The sequence below is a fragment of the Bos indicus genome, chromosome 11 (genome assembly GCF_029378745.1).
Source record: "Bos indicus isolate NIAB-ARS_2022 breed Sahiwal x Tharparkar chromosome 11, NIAB-ARS_B.indTharparkar_mat_pri_1.0, whole genome shotgun sequence".
In the NCBI taxonomy this organism is placed as follows: Eukaryota; Metazoa; Chordata; class Mammalia; order Artiodactyla; family Bovidae; genus Bos; species Bos indicus.
Window position 1 is genome coordinate 94,237,033 of NC_091770.1, and position 15,726 is coordinate 94,252,758.

The following is a 15,726-nucleotide window of genomic DNA, read 5'->3' on the forward strand; positions in this document are numbered from 1 at the left end:
CTGCTTTTCTGCCCATCCTCGGAGCTTTGCTTGGGAAGGTGGAGCCCCATGTGCGGCCCGGGAGAGGAGGAGACTGGTCTCCATCTGAGCCGGCTCGATATTCTCTGGGCGTAGCGTCCGCCCCTGGGAAGGCACATCAAGTGCATTTCCAAACCAAGATCTGGCACAACGAGACCCCTGCTGCCAGACTTCCGTTTCCTTTGTGAGGAAGAGGCGGCTGCAGCCTTTAAAGCTCACTGGCTCGCAACGTGGCTCAACCTAGGAGACGCGCTCAAACCAGGCACGCACGGCAGACACAGCACACAGCAGCCCCGCTACCTACAGCTCAGACCTGCAAGTTGCCAAACTGGTTCAGAAGAAAGAGACAGAAGCTCAGGAAATGCAAGTCCGGGTACATGCCACACAGAGGGAAGCTGAAAAACCCACTTCCTGGTTTTCCTTGGCAAGGCAGCTGAGTTCAGACCCCCGAGGTTTAGTCAGGCGGGGAGACGGCTCAGGCAGTGTTAGGTGAGAGGACAGAACCACTGGCTACTCACGGGCCTCGAGCGCTGTATCTTGGGAGGCGGCGGGCGAGTGGGACGGAGTCTCTGTGGCTGCATTAAAGTGGAAACTTAAGGAATCAGTACACACAGAGGTGGTTTGACGCATTTTCACACACAGCTCCAGGCATCCAGCCACCCAAGCCTGAGCCCAAGGGCCATCTTTGATGCCTCCCACTCCCATGGCTGGCTGCCGGCTCCTGCACACCCCATGTCTGAGGCCCTCTCCTCCACCTCCGGCCTGGATCACTATTATCAGCTGGGCCCCTGCCTGGAGCTCCTCAGCCATTCTCCACTCTGGCCGAGAGGAGTTTTCTTAAATGCAGTGTGACCTTGCCACCCCCAGCTTGGAGACTCTGCTGTCCTCTCCTGTCCTGGGGTGACAGTTCACCAAGGCCCTGGGCTGGCATTCTAAATCCTCTAAGACCTGGCCTCTGCTGTGCCCTACCCAGACCCCTCCCAAACTTCCCCCCGTGCTCACTCGAAGACCCTTGCATGGCCCGAGGCTCTCAGGCCTGCTTCATGCCTGCCCAGCAGGTGGAATGACCCGCCCCACCCTGATCTGCCTGGCAAACTTTGCTTGTCCTTCGAGACTCTGCCAAGGTGGGGTGCTGTTCCCCAGTGCTCCCACTCATCACCCAGTGTCGCCCCGTGTCTGCCCCTCTGCCCTCCTACTCCTTCAAACGTTCATTTCCTTGAGGGACTCATCCCTGTACCATGGGGAAAATGTATCTTCTTAATAAATGTCTGATGAATAAATACAATTTGCACAAAATGCTTGGCTTTTGAATAAAAATCAGTGGAGCACAGATCTCTTAGCTTGAACCCTCTGTGTCGAAAGTCAAGCTTTGTTCTCTCAATAGCCTGCCCAGATATCTAGATGCCCTGGACAGTGGGGCAGATGAACACAGTGGAAGGAGAGTAAAGTCCACACTAGACCAAGGTCACGGACACTTGGCAAGCCCTGGGAGGCTTCTGGTTGGTTCTTCCCATCAGCCTCGTGGTTCACAGAGGTCCGTCATTACGCCGCAAAGTCCAGACCTGCACTTCCCACGACAGGGGCCAATGGCCACACAGGGTGAATCCAAATTCAGATGTGCTGTTAAGTGTAAAATGTACACTGGGTTTTGGAGACTTAGTTTGAAAAAGAATGCAAGATATCTCAATAACTTTTTATACTGATTATATGTTGAAATGAAAATGTTTTGGATATTTTGGTTAAATATATTATTAAAATTAATCTCGTCTGTTTCTTTTTAATTTTTAATACAGTTACCAAAATATTTAGAATTCCATATGTGGTTCGCATGTGTGGCTCCTGTTACATTTCTCTTGGACAGCACTTCAGAGCTTCACTTGGTTGGAGTGGTCCTCCAGACAGCAAACCTGCCTTACAATTCCTTCTCCACACCTGACTCCTGCGGGGAGAGGCTGTGTCTCAGAGTCCCTGGATCCCTGGTGCCCAGCACAGGGCCAGTCGGAATGGCCTATGGAGAAAGTGGGCTGACGAACTTAGTGGAGAACTGGGGTCCCTCATGGCACACTAAGAGCACATCTGGATGGAAATCAGCCTGGCTTCCTGGATCCTGTGCTGTTTGGAGTGTGGGCAAACCCTCACTCGGAGACCCTTCTTCAGCTGGAGGCTGTCGAGGGTTGGGATGCCGCCCAGAAAGACGAGCATGGCTGCCCGCAGGCACATAGGCTATGGTCCTCGTCCAACCCCTCAACTCTCACAAACACCCTCTGCTCCCCCAATCACCCTCTGCTCCCCTTGCTCTTGGTCCCTCTGCTTCTGGGTGGCCTCCTTCTCGAGCCCCAGAGCCCTCACCACTAGTCACCTCTGACCTGGCCGGCAGGGGTGGCAGTGGGGCTGGGGGCTTAGGAGATGACCTCTGGGGTCAGACAGTCTCACACTGAACCCAAGCCTGCTATTTAACCATCCAAGCTTGACTTTCCTCATCTGTAAATGCAGGTAATGGCACTACCCACCCGAGGGGACTGTTAGAAAGTTTCAATGAGATGATGTTTGCCAAGATCTTTGGCCAGTAGACACCAGCAACTATCACCATTAGCAGCTTTCCCACCCTCCAGCTTCTTCCCCCTCCAACCATCTTCCATCTTATTTCAGAGTGGACTTTAAAACAAACAAACAAACATGCCCAATTATGTTCTTTGTCAGCCTAAATCATCCCAGTGGAAGGCTGGCATCTCCTGAGCTATCTTCTGAGAAATACCATCCTGGGAGATGCATTGTATGAAAGAAGAAAAGGGGGTTCCCCTGGCAGACATGAGAAGTGTTGAGTCTTGCTCTGTTTGGAGATTTACGATGCTGGTTAGCACAGCAAAGCCTGTCAACCCTTCTGATAAAAACTCTACCCTCAACAGGCAAAACAGTATTAACTCTTCCCTCCCCCCACCCTGCCCCATAAAAGTCCTGCTTCCCATATTTATTTGAACAGACTCACATCCCCTATAACACCTGTTAAATATTCCCTGGAAAATGCTGACTGAAGTGTTCAAAGCCCTCCAGAGTCTGGGCCCCACACGTAAGCCTCTGCAAACTCCTCTCTCCCTCCAACCCTGCCCCACTCACCCCCTTGCTCTCCCTGAAAGCTCAGGTGTTCTTGAAGCTGCTCCTGAAACACCTTCCATTTCCTTTTGTCTCACTCTTGGTGCCTCCGTTCATCCTTTGCTATCTGTCTCAAGCACCACCTCCCCCAGGGGGCCGGCCCTGCCCTACCCTGAGCGGCGAGGGTCAGATGCTCTGCCTGCCATGTATTCTTGGTACAAAGGTTGTAATTATCAGCTCACTCATCTAACTTCTCTGCTTATCCTGGGGTCTAGTGTGGTACTGGATAAATAGGTGCTCAGCAAGATTTCTGACTGAAGCTTCCTGGCACATGTAGAAGAAACACAACGGATGTCAGTTCTCCAGATTCTGTAATTATTTTGCTTTGATTGTCATCAGGAAGTATTAGCTCTTTCGCAACCGAATTTATAAATGGTGGGAAAAGCTGCCTCTTGACCACACCCAACCTAGAAACCAGGAGAGTAAACCAGGGGGATTTATAGACACTGAGAGAGGGTAATGCGGTAGGTACACATGTTCTGAGTGAGACACGGGGTGGATCACAGCAGCTTCCCGAGGGCAAGGCACTGCTAAGAAGCTTCTGCCTCTTGGAGGGGAGAGGGTGAGAGCGCTGCTGAGCTGTAGTGGTTGCTGTTCCCCAAATATGCTGGGGGGCATGACAGCGGGGGACACAGGCTGAGGAGAGATGAGTCCTCTGGGGACAATTAGAACAGGCCATAGCATGGAGTGGTGGTGACTTAGTGGGGAGGAGAGGGTGCAGAGGGAAGCTAGGAAAAAAATCAACTTAACACACTGTTTTCTAGAACATGGCTCCAGTGCTCGGGAAGCTGAATCAGGGAGTGACTGAATGTGGGGCTACAATAGGTTGAGGTAAGGCCCGGGAGGACTGCACATTGCTGGCCAGACTCCGTGAAAGTCATTTCAGTAAACTGGAACCCCCACACCAACCCCACCCACGCTCTAAGTCCCAGGTTCAGGTGGCCTTGTCTGCTTCTTCCATGGCTCTAGTGCCAGGAGCTTATCCTTCCATGGATAGGGACACAGACTGGAGGGAGGGAGAGTGGCCTGCTCTCAGGCCTCTTGACTGTAAATCCAGGGCCCCTCCCACAGCTGCACAAGAGGAGACCAAACCAGAAGAGCCTTGGAGCAGAGAATTGAGAGGTCCAGGCACTTTTACAGAGAAATCACGTCACGTGCGATCCTCAATTCCCTGGCTACATGGACGGCTGGTTCTTAAGTGAGTTTAAAAAGGCTGGGCCTTTGGCAATCTTTGGCTAAGAAGAGTTCTGTTCAGCAGTTGATCTGGCACTCCAGTGGGGGCACTGGAGGTTTCAGTGGCCAACATAAGCACCCGCCTTTCTGAAAGTCACGTGGAGTCCAGATGCAGATTCACTCTCCCAGAGTGCAAAGATCCCTTCCGTGAGCAGTGATGGAACAATTGTCTGGGGCCAGGGCCTGGGGATTCAGGAGAACAGGATAGAGTCTGTCCTTAAGGGGTGTATGATTCAATGGAATTTGACCTACTTCTCAGAAAAATACCTTTCTTAGAGTACAAAAAGCATTGCTAAAACCCCAAGAAATAGACTTTGGAAAGACTCATGTTCATGACTTGGCTCTGTAATTTTCTAGTTGAATTCAATCCTGGCTTTGCCGTTTGGCATGTTATTCAATCTAAGCCTCAGTTAAGTCTTCTGTAAAATGGAAATAACTCCAGAGTCACCAGCACTGGCATGAGGATGCTATAGGAGGGCATCCCGGCTGTGGGAGGCTCTGGTCCGGCAACCTGCTGATGAAATGAGAACATCCGATCCTCTGTCCCTCCCTTAAATCCACAAGTCTTCCCAGAAGAGTCTTGTGAACGCCAGGATGTTGGCTTTCGAAGGAAGCGTGCTTTGAGCAGGGCACTGTTGAAAGGGACTGGGTTTTACTAATCTCTTCTATTTACATGATGTATTTTCCTTTCAAAGCATTTCTATTTCTCTTCTTTCCTTTGAGCCTCACATTCCCTGGTGAGGCAAGTTAGAGGAAGGTTATTTCCCTGCAGAAGAGGCGGCCCAGAGAGGTTAAGTGACTAACATGAGGTCACCGAGCTATTAGCAGGAACTAAAACAAGCAGGTTTTCTTAGTTCATTGTACTATCCTTGTCAACCGAAACTTCCAAAGTCATCTGGAATCCTTTCTGATTTGGTTTTTCTACTCCATATCCTTTCTACTCTGCTGTTAGGAGATCTGTGCCTTAGAAAGCAGGCTGGTGAGAGAGTGACTGACATCCTCGCCTTCCTTCCTTATTTTAGCATCTCTTTCCAGTGCTTTCCAAAGAAGATTCTTGTCTCGATTCATTCAACAAACAATGGAGTATATTTTGTACAGGTGAAGGGCACAGTCCTGAATAAGACCCAGTCCTGCCCTCAGAGGGTTCCCACTCTGATGGAGGGGTTATAACAGAGGAGAGAGGGGTGCTGAGGTGTGTGGAAGCACCGGAGGGGCTCTTCTATCTGATGGCGGGGGAGTACAGAATTTAAGTGCACGAGACGGGAACCACAGCGATCCAGCAAGACTGAGGGTGAATATGAGGATGGGGTAGGTTGGGAGGAATGGCCTGTGGAGGTCACGTAATTTAAGGCCTTAAATGCCAGCTTAAGGAGTATGGGTTTTCTCCTGAGTGCAGTGGGAAGAATTCAGGTAGGAAGGGACATATCAGAGGCCTTTGGTGTTCTTGCCGTAGAAGATGGATGGGAGGAGGTTGGGTAGGCTCCTAAGGACAGATACTCTCTTCCAGCTGTGGCCTGTCTAGGCCTCCATGTTGTCAACTCACCAGCTGGCCACGTGACTGCTGGGAGATGTGGACATGAGCCGGTAAGCCCCAAAGTGTGACTGACACGAAGTCCCAGAGAAGAGAGGGACTCTTTGACCTCTGCCAGTCTCTGCCTGGCCCTCGGCGTTTATATCTGTCAGCTGTGGGGACCAGGTGAGTATGTTCATTGGCTATGAAACCCACATTGATGAGAACAGCATCTGATTTGCAGCTAATTTGTTGATGCAGCAAAACACATTGTTTCCAAAAGGTCAGGAGGGGAAGCTGTGTTGGAATATCAACTTAATTACCTGGGTGGCATGGACGAGCGGGCACCCAGCATGGGGCTGCAGGGTGGAGAACGCTTCACTGCTGGGCGCAGACCTGGGCAGATAGTAAAGCAGGAGGCGGGGGCAGCCTGCGAGGGGGCGCAGAGCCCAAAGCTGTTGTGGCCTGCTGTGAACTGACGCCTCGGCAGTGTACTACTTGCCAGCCCAGGAAGCCTCATGCCAGGAACGAGGGTCATGACTCCATCTCACAGACGAGGGGAGGCAAGACTTGCCCAGGGTCACACCGAGCAGTGGATGAGGGTCAAAGAGCTCATCTCACGTTAATCACGCACTGGTCCTGTGATGGACGTGGGAGGGGTCGGCTGTTCCAGAACCAATGCATGGATTTTCCCAGTCCCTAAGGAGGACACACCTTGGACCATCCCTTCAACATTCCTTCAAGGTCAGAATCAGTCTCCCCAATTCATTGCTGGGAAAGCAGGCTCAGAGAGGGGAGACACGTACTACCTAAGGCCATGCAAAGGTGAAATGTCAAAGTCAGTGAGGCAACAGGCTAGACTGCAAGCAGGGACCAGAGGTCTGGGGAAGGATGACCAGAGATGCCGAGCAGCTTCACTGAAGGCTGAGGGATATGCACGCAAAGCTTGGGGTAGGGCGGCAACTAGGGCCTCCACACTTGCTGTTCCAGGGGCCAGAGAAGGTGGGGTGCATGCAACGGTGGCTGGAGGCATAAGAATGGTGGCCTCCAAGGTCAGCCTTAAAGGGGGTCTCAGATCCTCTGGGTCTGAATGGTGTCCTGAATTGTCCCATTTCTGTCAGATTTTCCTCTACCCACCCAGAGGAGGCCCTGGCATCAGTGGGGAGGCAGGGGAGATGCTGGGGGCTTCTCTGTCCCGGGGACATGCCCCAACCACATCCGCTGCCAGCAATGGACAGGGTGAAACAGAAAATTCACAATTAAACCCCGTCACTGTTTAACGAGGCAAGAGTTCACCTGGTTAATTTTCCTGGCTAGTAGCTACATCAATGCTCTGACCTGTGCATGAAACGGCCCCGGCTGGGAGAGGAAGACAAAGCTTTCTGTGGCTTTACAAAGGGCCTCTGGGCTGAGAGCAAGGCTCCTCTACTCCTCGGGAAGGGAGAGCCACTATTATGCAAGGTATGGAAATAAAAGAGGGCTTCTTTTGATAGTCCTCCAGAAAGGAGTGTATTGAAGCTATATTTGTGTGGAGTGTCTCCTTTGAAATGCCCAACCAGCTCTCTCAGGCACAGCTCTCGCCTGTCCCCCAACTCCTGTCATTATCTTGAATCCTCTCGTCCACACTTGATAGAGCTGATCCTGCTTGTTGGGGAGGATCAAATGCTTGCCTCCGCTTCAGAGTGCCAGCGAGGGTGCCGGAGAAGACTGCGCTGGTGTCCTACAGCACGTGCTCTGTACCGACAGTGCTGGCCAGGCCCTGGGCCCTTCGGGGGGACCCCGGGGTCCTCGGGCCCTGCGCAATCTGTAGCAGTAACCCTCAGCTCCAGGCTCTAATCTGGGAGGGTGCTCACTGAAAGATGCTGTGTGGGACGGACTTCCCCGTCAGAGCTGAGTGAGAAGTCTCCATCCTGTTGCACACACAGTGAGGGAAGGTGCTTCTTCGTGGGAGCGGGAGGCGGGGCGGGGCCGCACCCTGGAGCACCCTCGACAGGCCAGGGGTTACCCAGTATATCCCAGTCAGTTCTAAAGCTCCAGACAGAGGTGCGGCCGTGACCTCTCCTGCCTGAGTCGGCACACTGCACTAGGAAGCTGGTGGGGCTGGCCTTCGAGCGCTGGTTGTCAGACTCTGGAGACAGGTCCCATGTGCCCGTGGCTAACCTTCCTCAGGCAGCCTCGATGGGGGGCTGGGGACTGAATGTGGCCCTCGAAGAAAAGCCGAAGCGCCTGCCGTTGGGTCTGGAAGCCGGTGTCCCTGGAGAGAGGCCGCCAGGGACTCAGCCACCTCAACAAGTCACCTTGCGAGGCAATTCTCTCCACCGGGCCCGTGAGTGAGAGCTGAGCTGAGAGACGGTTTCGCCTGGTCCTGAGAGCGAAGCATTCTTCCCCGATGTTGACAGGAGTAGTATTTTGTAGTGGTGCTGGTTAATTTGTAGTGGCATTTGTGGTTTGAAGCCTTGTCAAGATCCCTGATTACTTCCCGTGCAAGGAGCTCGGCTAACGGGGAAGTTCACATGCTGAACAAAAGCGGCGAGGCAGCTGGGAGGGAAGGCAGCGAGGGGGCCGAGTGACCCCGGCTGCTTGGGGGACAGAGGCGGGGGAGGGAGGAGGGCCAGCAGTGGGGCAGGGGAAGGGGGGGCCTTTTGTCTTTAGTCAGGTGCAGCTGCTCGGCCTCAATCGGTGGCATCCCTTGGCGGCCTGAGGTCGGGCAGCAGATGTGGCCGTGGCTGGGCAGGGGCCAGGAGCCTTGCTGACGCGTGCCATTCTCTGCCCAGACAGGAGCAAGGGGCGGGGGTTCCACTGCTACCCACAGCGGGGCAGCCATCTGGGATGCCATCAAGGGTGCCTGGGTGACATTCCCAGGAGGGGGCAATGCGAGGAGGGGCTTCCAGATGTTGGGAGGGAGAATCCCCCTCTGATAGCAGTGGCGGGTCGGGGGGTGGGTGGCTGTTTTGAGGCACTTGCTGTGTTCCAGGTTCTGTTCTAGAAGTTCTACCTGGAAGGTCTCTAGTGATCTCAACAAACCTGCAGAGAAGGTAAAACTCCCCATTTGGCAGATGAAGAAACTGAGGCTGCACTGCTCAGTGACTTGCCCAGGCCCCACCGCTAACAGGTGGCAGAGCCAGGCTCCAGACTCAGGTTAAGTCTGACCCCAAAGAAGCCCACACTCCTTCCATCAGACCTGATGCACAAATGGCAGAGGAAGATGCTGAAATTTACCCCTTGAGGATGAGGGTGCTCCCCACTCCTGGTGGAGTTCTTCCCCCTACCCCTCGTATCCTTGAGCTTTTTGCCTTGCTAGGTCTGTTCTGACCACACAGACATGTTCGTCTTTGCAGCCACCTACATGTCCCCAGGCTTGCATCCTGACTTGGGGAGGGTTTGCTCAGTACGTTTAAGGGCCAGGGCCCACTCAGCAAAACCAAGGCTAATTTATCATCTCAGGAATGATGTCTACCCCAAGCAGTACACTGCTAGGAAATTAAAATAAACATCTTCTCCTGATTCTGCAGTTGTACAGACAGAATTGCACAGAATCCTGTGATTCTCCAGAAAGGGAGTCCGGTGATTATGACAGCTTCCACATGGCTCACCCTGCCACCGGCAGCCCCCGTCCCAGCCCACCCACAGCTTGGGGGACTGGTCACATCCTGTAGGCAGTCCTCGACAGGCTATTCAAGATCCGGTCCCTGGCCCACCAGCTCCGTGTCCCATCATACCAAAGGCAGCCCCCCTGTCCAGCCCCACAAAGGGCTGCCCTGTGCTTCTGTGCCACAGCCCTTCCCAAGGCACGTGCTCGCTCTGTGTGCCCTCCCCACACCTGCCGACCTGGTGGGCTCAGCTCTTCCCTCAAGCCTCTGTCCCCTTCCCAGACGCTGTCCCTCTCTTTCTGACTGGATGCAGCTAGGCTTCTTTCTTCTGTCCCTCCGCTAAAGACAAGGGGCTCTTCACAAGTGCCATGGTTATCTTGGTCACGTCAGGATCCTGGGCTCTAGGTGCAAGGCCTGTGCATGGTCAGTGCAAAGTAGATGCTTGCCCAAGACCGCGGGACTAGCCTCAAATGGTCAGCAAGACCGTCGCCCAGCATTTGACCGATGTGGACCAACTGGCTGTCATCCTGTCACTGAATGCTGCTGTCCACTAAGCTGGCGATGTTTCTGATCAGGAACGGCCTGCTTCTGATCAGCAAAAACTCCCAACCTACAGGCATCCCGGTCTAACGGGTTGAGCCCAAGGCCACCCCAAAGAGCAAGACTTTCTGAGGAGAATGCACAGGTGGGAAGCTTAGATGTGAAATACCCCCCATATATTTCATGTCAAATTTCCCCCATGTCTGTTAAAGACAGTCAGGTTTGCCAGACAGAGATGGGTTTTTTTTTTCCCCTCTCTTCCCTCAGAACAAATGGATGGAGATCCTGGTTTTAAAATTCCTGGACCCTGGAATACATTTCTATCTGTGTCAAAGTCTAGCCCTCCACCGCCTCAGCAGAGTTTAAAATCCTAGCTAATAGGTTAACAACTGTTTTTCTTCAGCTTCAAATGAAGAATATCAGAAGGCTGGGGGGATATGCAGCTCTCCAATTTGTACGGACTGCACACAGCTCCCTGCAACGTGTGTTTGACAGGACTGACATTTTGTACCGCTGTGAGATGGGAAAACGTGTGACATTTTTATTCATGGTGGCGTACGCCCTTGTAATGATCAGCTCTGGTCGATGTGCTTACCGCAGCAGCCCCAGAGCCCTCGGAGAACAAACAGGAGCCCAAGGTGCCAGCAGTTCGACTGCCTTATTAAACACCGCCAGGATCCTAACGAAGACCAACTGCTGGAAAATCTCACTGTCAAATCCTCAAGGACATTGTCAGCGCACAGCTAACTGCATATATTTTTCATTTAAAATACTGAAATCCAGTCTTGTGCCATTACAACCAAGGGGAGGGGCACCCACTCCCGTGGCCATTCTGTCAGCTGCCTCTTTGGAGCTCCGGATGCTGGAGCCGGATGCCCAGTGGGGTTCACGACTCGAGAAGGGGGCAGTGGGAGATGGGAAACCAACCTTCTGAAAACGCAGCCCAACCTGAAAGTTTCAGGGCTCTGGTGAGAGTCCCTTGAAAAGTCGACCCACCAACTCCTAAGCCTGAGTGAATGTGCATAATGAGAAAATCCGATTCCCCCGCAAGCCGACTGTCTTCCTGGAGGTACAGCCCCTCACATCCCGCTCCTCGGTGCTCAGCAGCCTTCTGCTGGCGGCAGACCCTAAGCCAGCTGCAGGAACACACGGCCGTGGTAGGCTGCACACCTTGGCGGCAGAGCTGCGCGTCAGGGCGCCCACCTGCAATCTCACCACCTGCCTCGACTCCAAGACCTCGAGGTCAGCATGCAGGAGGACCTCCTCCCTTCGGTGGTCATTTCAAGTGCTGATGCACACTGATGGATGGCAGCCAATCACATGGCGGGCCCCGGAGCTTCTCCTGGTTGTTACGCAGGGTGGTTTGGTTATGGCTGTTCACGCTAACGTACTGATGTATTTATTTTGTAAGTATGTATTATTTATGCAGTGCCTCTATTTCCATACTCCAGCCCTGATGTACCAAGACACACTCTGCTATTTATTTATGGGGTCCTTGGCGTAACAAGCCTAACAAGACACCCCTGTGTGGTTCTTACGGGTTTGCAACAAACTGTAAGTGGTTGGCTAAACAACTGGATGTTCTCCATCCATCACGGGCAGAGGCTTGCATTTTAAGAGGCTGCCCATAAAGCTGGTTTAGCATAATATTGTACATCATCCTTGGCAGAAATGCCCTGGGATGCTGAAGAGCTGGCAACCCAGCGAGAAGGAGCTCTAACCTTCCTCGCTATGGGATGGGGCATGGGGTGAGAGTAAGCCATGGGTACCCTGGTTACAGGCCCCAGAGTGAGGGGGGAAAGGAAGGCGGATGGAAGACAGTCCCGCAGAAAAAGCAGGACAGTGAGGCTGGAGGTACCTTGTCTCTGCCCAGCTGGCCACTCTGTCTCTCCACAGAGCCTTTCCAGTGATCCCGTTCATCCTAACACACGCAGCTTTCACTGCAGGCTGCACCTCAAACCTCCCTTTAGAGCATGCTGGCTGGAGGAGAGAAATGCAGCCAGCAGCCAGCCTTGTGCCATTCCACGGTGAAGACAACAGCTCCCAGGGAGGGCATCCAGTGGACTGCGGTGTCTGTCTGTCTGGTCTCCTGGACCTCTTTCCCATCGTCCCCTCACCTTCACATCCATGAGCTCTTGCCAGAATGCTGGCAGTGCCATTAGTTGTCTCACCTGCTTCCTCCCCTTCCTGCAGCAGCTCAGAGTGGATCCTCCAGGGGCCATTCCCTCGAATATAAGCCCGCACTGGCTCCTGACACCCAAGAGATACCATTCAAGCTGCCCCAAGGCTTGGTCACCAACTACCTCTGCAGTCTGACTCCTGGCCCTCCCCAGCTACCTCCTGGCCTCTCCCTGCCCCACACTAGCCCCTGCTTCTCTGAAGAGTTGGGACTCTCCTCCTCTTTGCTATGTCATTCTCTTTACCTGGGATGCCCTCCTCCTCTGGCTCCACCTGATGTACAACTTATCTTTCAAGATTCAGCAGAAAAGTCACTGAGAAGGCACCCCTGGTCTCCCCAGACATTCTCAGGACTTCTCTCCAGTCAGAACACCTATATCCACTAGCTTTTCTCTTTGCATATGGCTTGTTCACTGTGTCTCCCAGACAAAGAGTGCCAAGAAGGCAGGACACACATCTCATGCCTTTGTGACCCTGGGGACTTGGACAGGGCTTGGAATCCAACATGCCTCATAGTACACTGGATAAGTGAAAGAAGGCGCTGAGGGCATAAAAAAGTAACTCAGGGTTCTGCCTGGCATCAGCTTTTTTAACCACAGAGACAGGAGGGCAGCAGGGGGAGAATTCTTAGCTGGTCATCACGGCTTGGGCAATGGAAGGTGTTTGGTAGACAGCTCAGGGGTGCAGGTGCCCCTCTGTCCTGGAGCACCACCGTCTCCTGCCTTCTGCTAATCGCTTTACCCAGCTGCCTCCTCAGGCACCATCTTGCCAAAGGTCAACTTACTGCCCCTCTGGAAACGTTCGCTATCAACCTCTCCAGAGAGTGAAAACAGGGATCCACCGAGAAGGGGTGAGGGACCAGGACATCCCAAGGAGGGCGACCAGGTGGCTGTGACCATGGAACCATATGGCTGATGGGCAGTAAGGTCTCAAAAATACAGTTTACATTGCTTCAAGGCAATGTTAATCCCCCAACACTTCGCATGTTAAGTGAGATATAATCAGCGATCCTTTAGGAGAAGTCCCTTTTACATATTCTCTTCTAGTACTTTTATTATATTTTAAAATTCTTTATAGTATAAACAAAATGATTTGATATTCCAGAAGACATGGAATTAAGCAGACCGACAATAAAACTAAGCCGGCAAAAACAATGGCCGGAGTTAGGGACACAGTCAGTGCCATCTCAGGTCGAGTGGGCAGGAGGCTGGCAAGGCCGCCTTTGCTGCTGTTGCCACCAAGCTGACCCAGGTCCAGCGAGCTGAGCGGTGTGGTGGAAGAAGGCGGGGTCCTGAATCTGAATCCATCCTGCCAACCAGGGGATTAGGGTAAGGTCCCGGACCCCAGTGAGAACTGGGGCAGTCATGGTCCTTCCTGCATCAGTCTGGGGAAGATGATGTGAGAAAATGCAAACACCCACCGATCACACTGCCCGGCACCCAGCAGGCACTCAGAAGGGCAGCACCGCTGGTGTTCTTACCCCTGTGTGAAGAAATTTGGGGCTCTGTTAGGTTTATTCTGGGGAGAAACAGAACAGTGACCTTGACCTCCTTAGCCACCCTAAGCCGCACTGCTGGATTCTAAGCATGTCCCAAACCACTGGCAGCCACAGCCAGTTACCCCAGGAACCAGAGAGATCTGAGGCAGAAGGCTCGATGAGAGAGGCACAGTGAGGGAGGGCCTGGGCTCCAGCGTCAGGGAGGCCTGGTTTGGAAGTCTCGCTCTGCCACGTACAGTGTGATCTCGGGCAAGTTGCTTGACCTCTCTGAGCATCAGCTTTCTGGGGATAATAACAACTGTACTGATGTCATAGGATGTTGAGAAGACTCAGGGAGGTGACACCTGTTGAGGGGGCTGGCTTCCACGAGTAGGTCTGCATGAGCATGAAAACCAACGTGACCCATCTGACCCCTCCTCATCCTGTCACCTCCCAGGCAGCCCTTGTCACACCACCTCCCATCCCACCCCCTCCAGCATGGCCAGGTTAATCATTCACTTCATCCCCAAAAGGGCTCAGGGATTGATGGGGGACAAGGCGACAGGGAGCTCTTGGCACAGCGCTCCCATGGCCGCGGGGTGGGGACCGCCAGCGACACTGAGCTGACTCTCCTGGAGGATCATGCTTGTGGGATAGAATTTATTTCCAATATATTATGTTTTATTTCCCCTTCCCTGCTGGGATAAACTCTCCACCTTTGGCACAGAGAATTCTAATCTGAGAAAATGCCTCCTCTGGTCTCGCTGAATCAGATTTCCTGCTCCTGTCCTGCTGGGCTCAGTCTCTCCCTGGCAGGGAGCTGCTCCAGCACAGACCTTAAAAGAAATGCTGCTTTTGGGCTCTGGTCAGTCCTCTGGCAAAGAGGCCCCGCTGTCACACTGCTGAACACAGACAGACTTGGGGGACGCAGGAGGCCTGTTGCACTCGCACGGCACTACACGCAGGGGTCCTCAAGTGAACACAGGCCTGCGGAACAACAGCTAGCCCTCCCCTCTTTGGTCTCTCCTGTTCTCTGAACTGACTGGCGGTTCAAGGGCATGGGGAGTGCACAGAGCTGCCTTCCCCTCTGCATGACTCAGGGCCTTCTGTGTAGTCAGTGTTCACCACTCAGTCGCTCCCTAGACTCCCTGGGCAACTCATCTGCACAGGCCCTAGGAGGCTGCTAAGGTCACGGGGAGGAGGTGGCCACTATTCGTGTCTGGGGACAGTGTGCCTGGCACAGGGAAAGTGCTGGTCCAGAGCCGGGAGGGGCTGGCTCTCCTGGGAGGAGTCAGGGAGCCTTGTGGGCCCTGAGAGGTTGATGGCATTTTGTTAGTTGGACAGAAGAGGAAGGACATTGCTGCACTGGAGACAGTAGGAGCAGATTTGTCTCTGGGTCCCCTAGCACCAGATCGGGGCCTGGACTGGAGCAGATACCCACAAACAGCGGGTGAAGGCATGAATATGGAATTGTGTTGGGCACTTCAGGAGAGGCAGGGACCCTGCCCCGGGTGGGGACACTTAGCAGAGTCTTGTGGGTGAGAAGGAACTGGCCTGACATCATGGACACAGGTGCCTCCAGCCCAGCAGGCCCGGCTGTGGGCAGGGTTCGGGGAGGGGTCTGGGGGACTGGGTACGTCCTCCTGATCATCCAGCATGTCCGTGCCTGGGGAGGGACTCCTGGAGAGGGACCCCCATTCCAGAGGGCTCAAGGGCTCGCCTATCTCACTACTTGCTGATGTTTCTGATGCCCCTTGTGCCTCCCAGATCAGCAGACGAGAGTGACGGGCAACCCCTGGGATATGACGGATGCATGGGCATAGTGGGACTGATGCCCAAGTGGAACCAAGGTGGGGCAGGTCTGGGGAAGGCCAAGGACAGCCTAAGACAGTGCAGTGAATGGAGCTTGTGAGACAGGAGTGGATGAAAAGCAGACACTGGAGCTGCCAGAGCAAAGAAAATGATGGAAACCACAGGGGTAGCTGGGTTCCCCGTAGAGTGGGGAGTCAGGGGACAGGCCAGAGCTGGGG

The 15,726-nt window shown here is 53.6% G+C and overlaps 1 protein-coding gene across 7 annotated transcripts in view; it reads right to left on the bottom strand.

The window, feature by feature from the left end:
- DENND1A (DENN domain containing 1A) overlaps positions 1–15,726 on the bottom strand; it is a 531,199-nt gene that overhangs the window by 27,222 nt on the left and 488,251 nt on the right. For 4 of the 7 annotated variants that reach the window (XM_070798129.1, XM_070798128.1, XM_070798131.1 and 1 more), the window contains exon 20: positions 537–593. The exons of the other annotated variants lie outside the window; for them this stretch is intronic. In XM_070798129.1, coding sequence (XP_070654230.1) covers positions 537–593 — 57 coding nt within the window. The remainder of the gene's footprint in view (positions 1–536; positions 594–15,726) is intronic. 7 annotated transcript variants of the gene reach the window in all.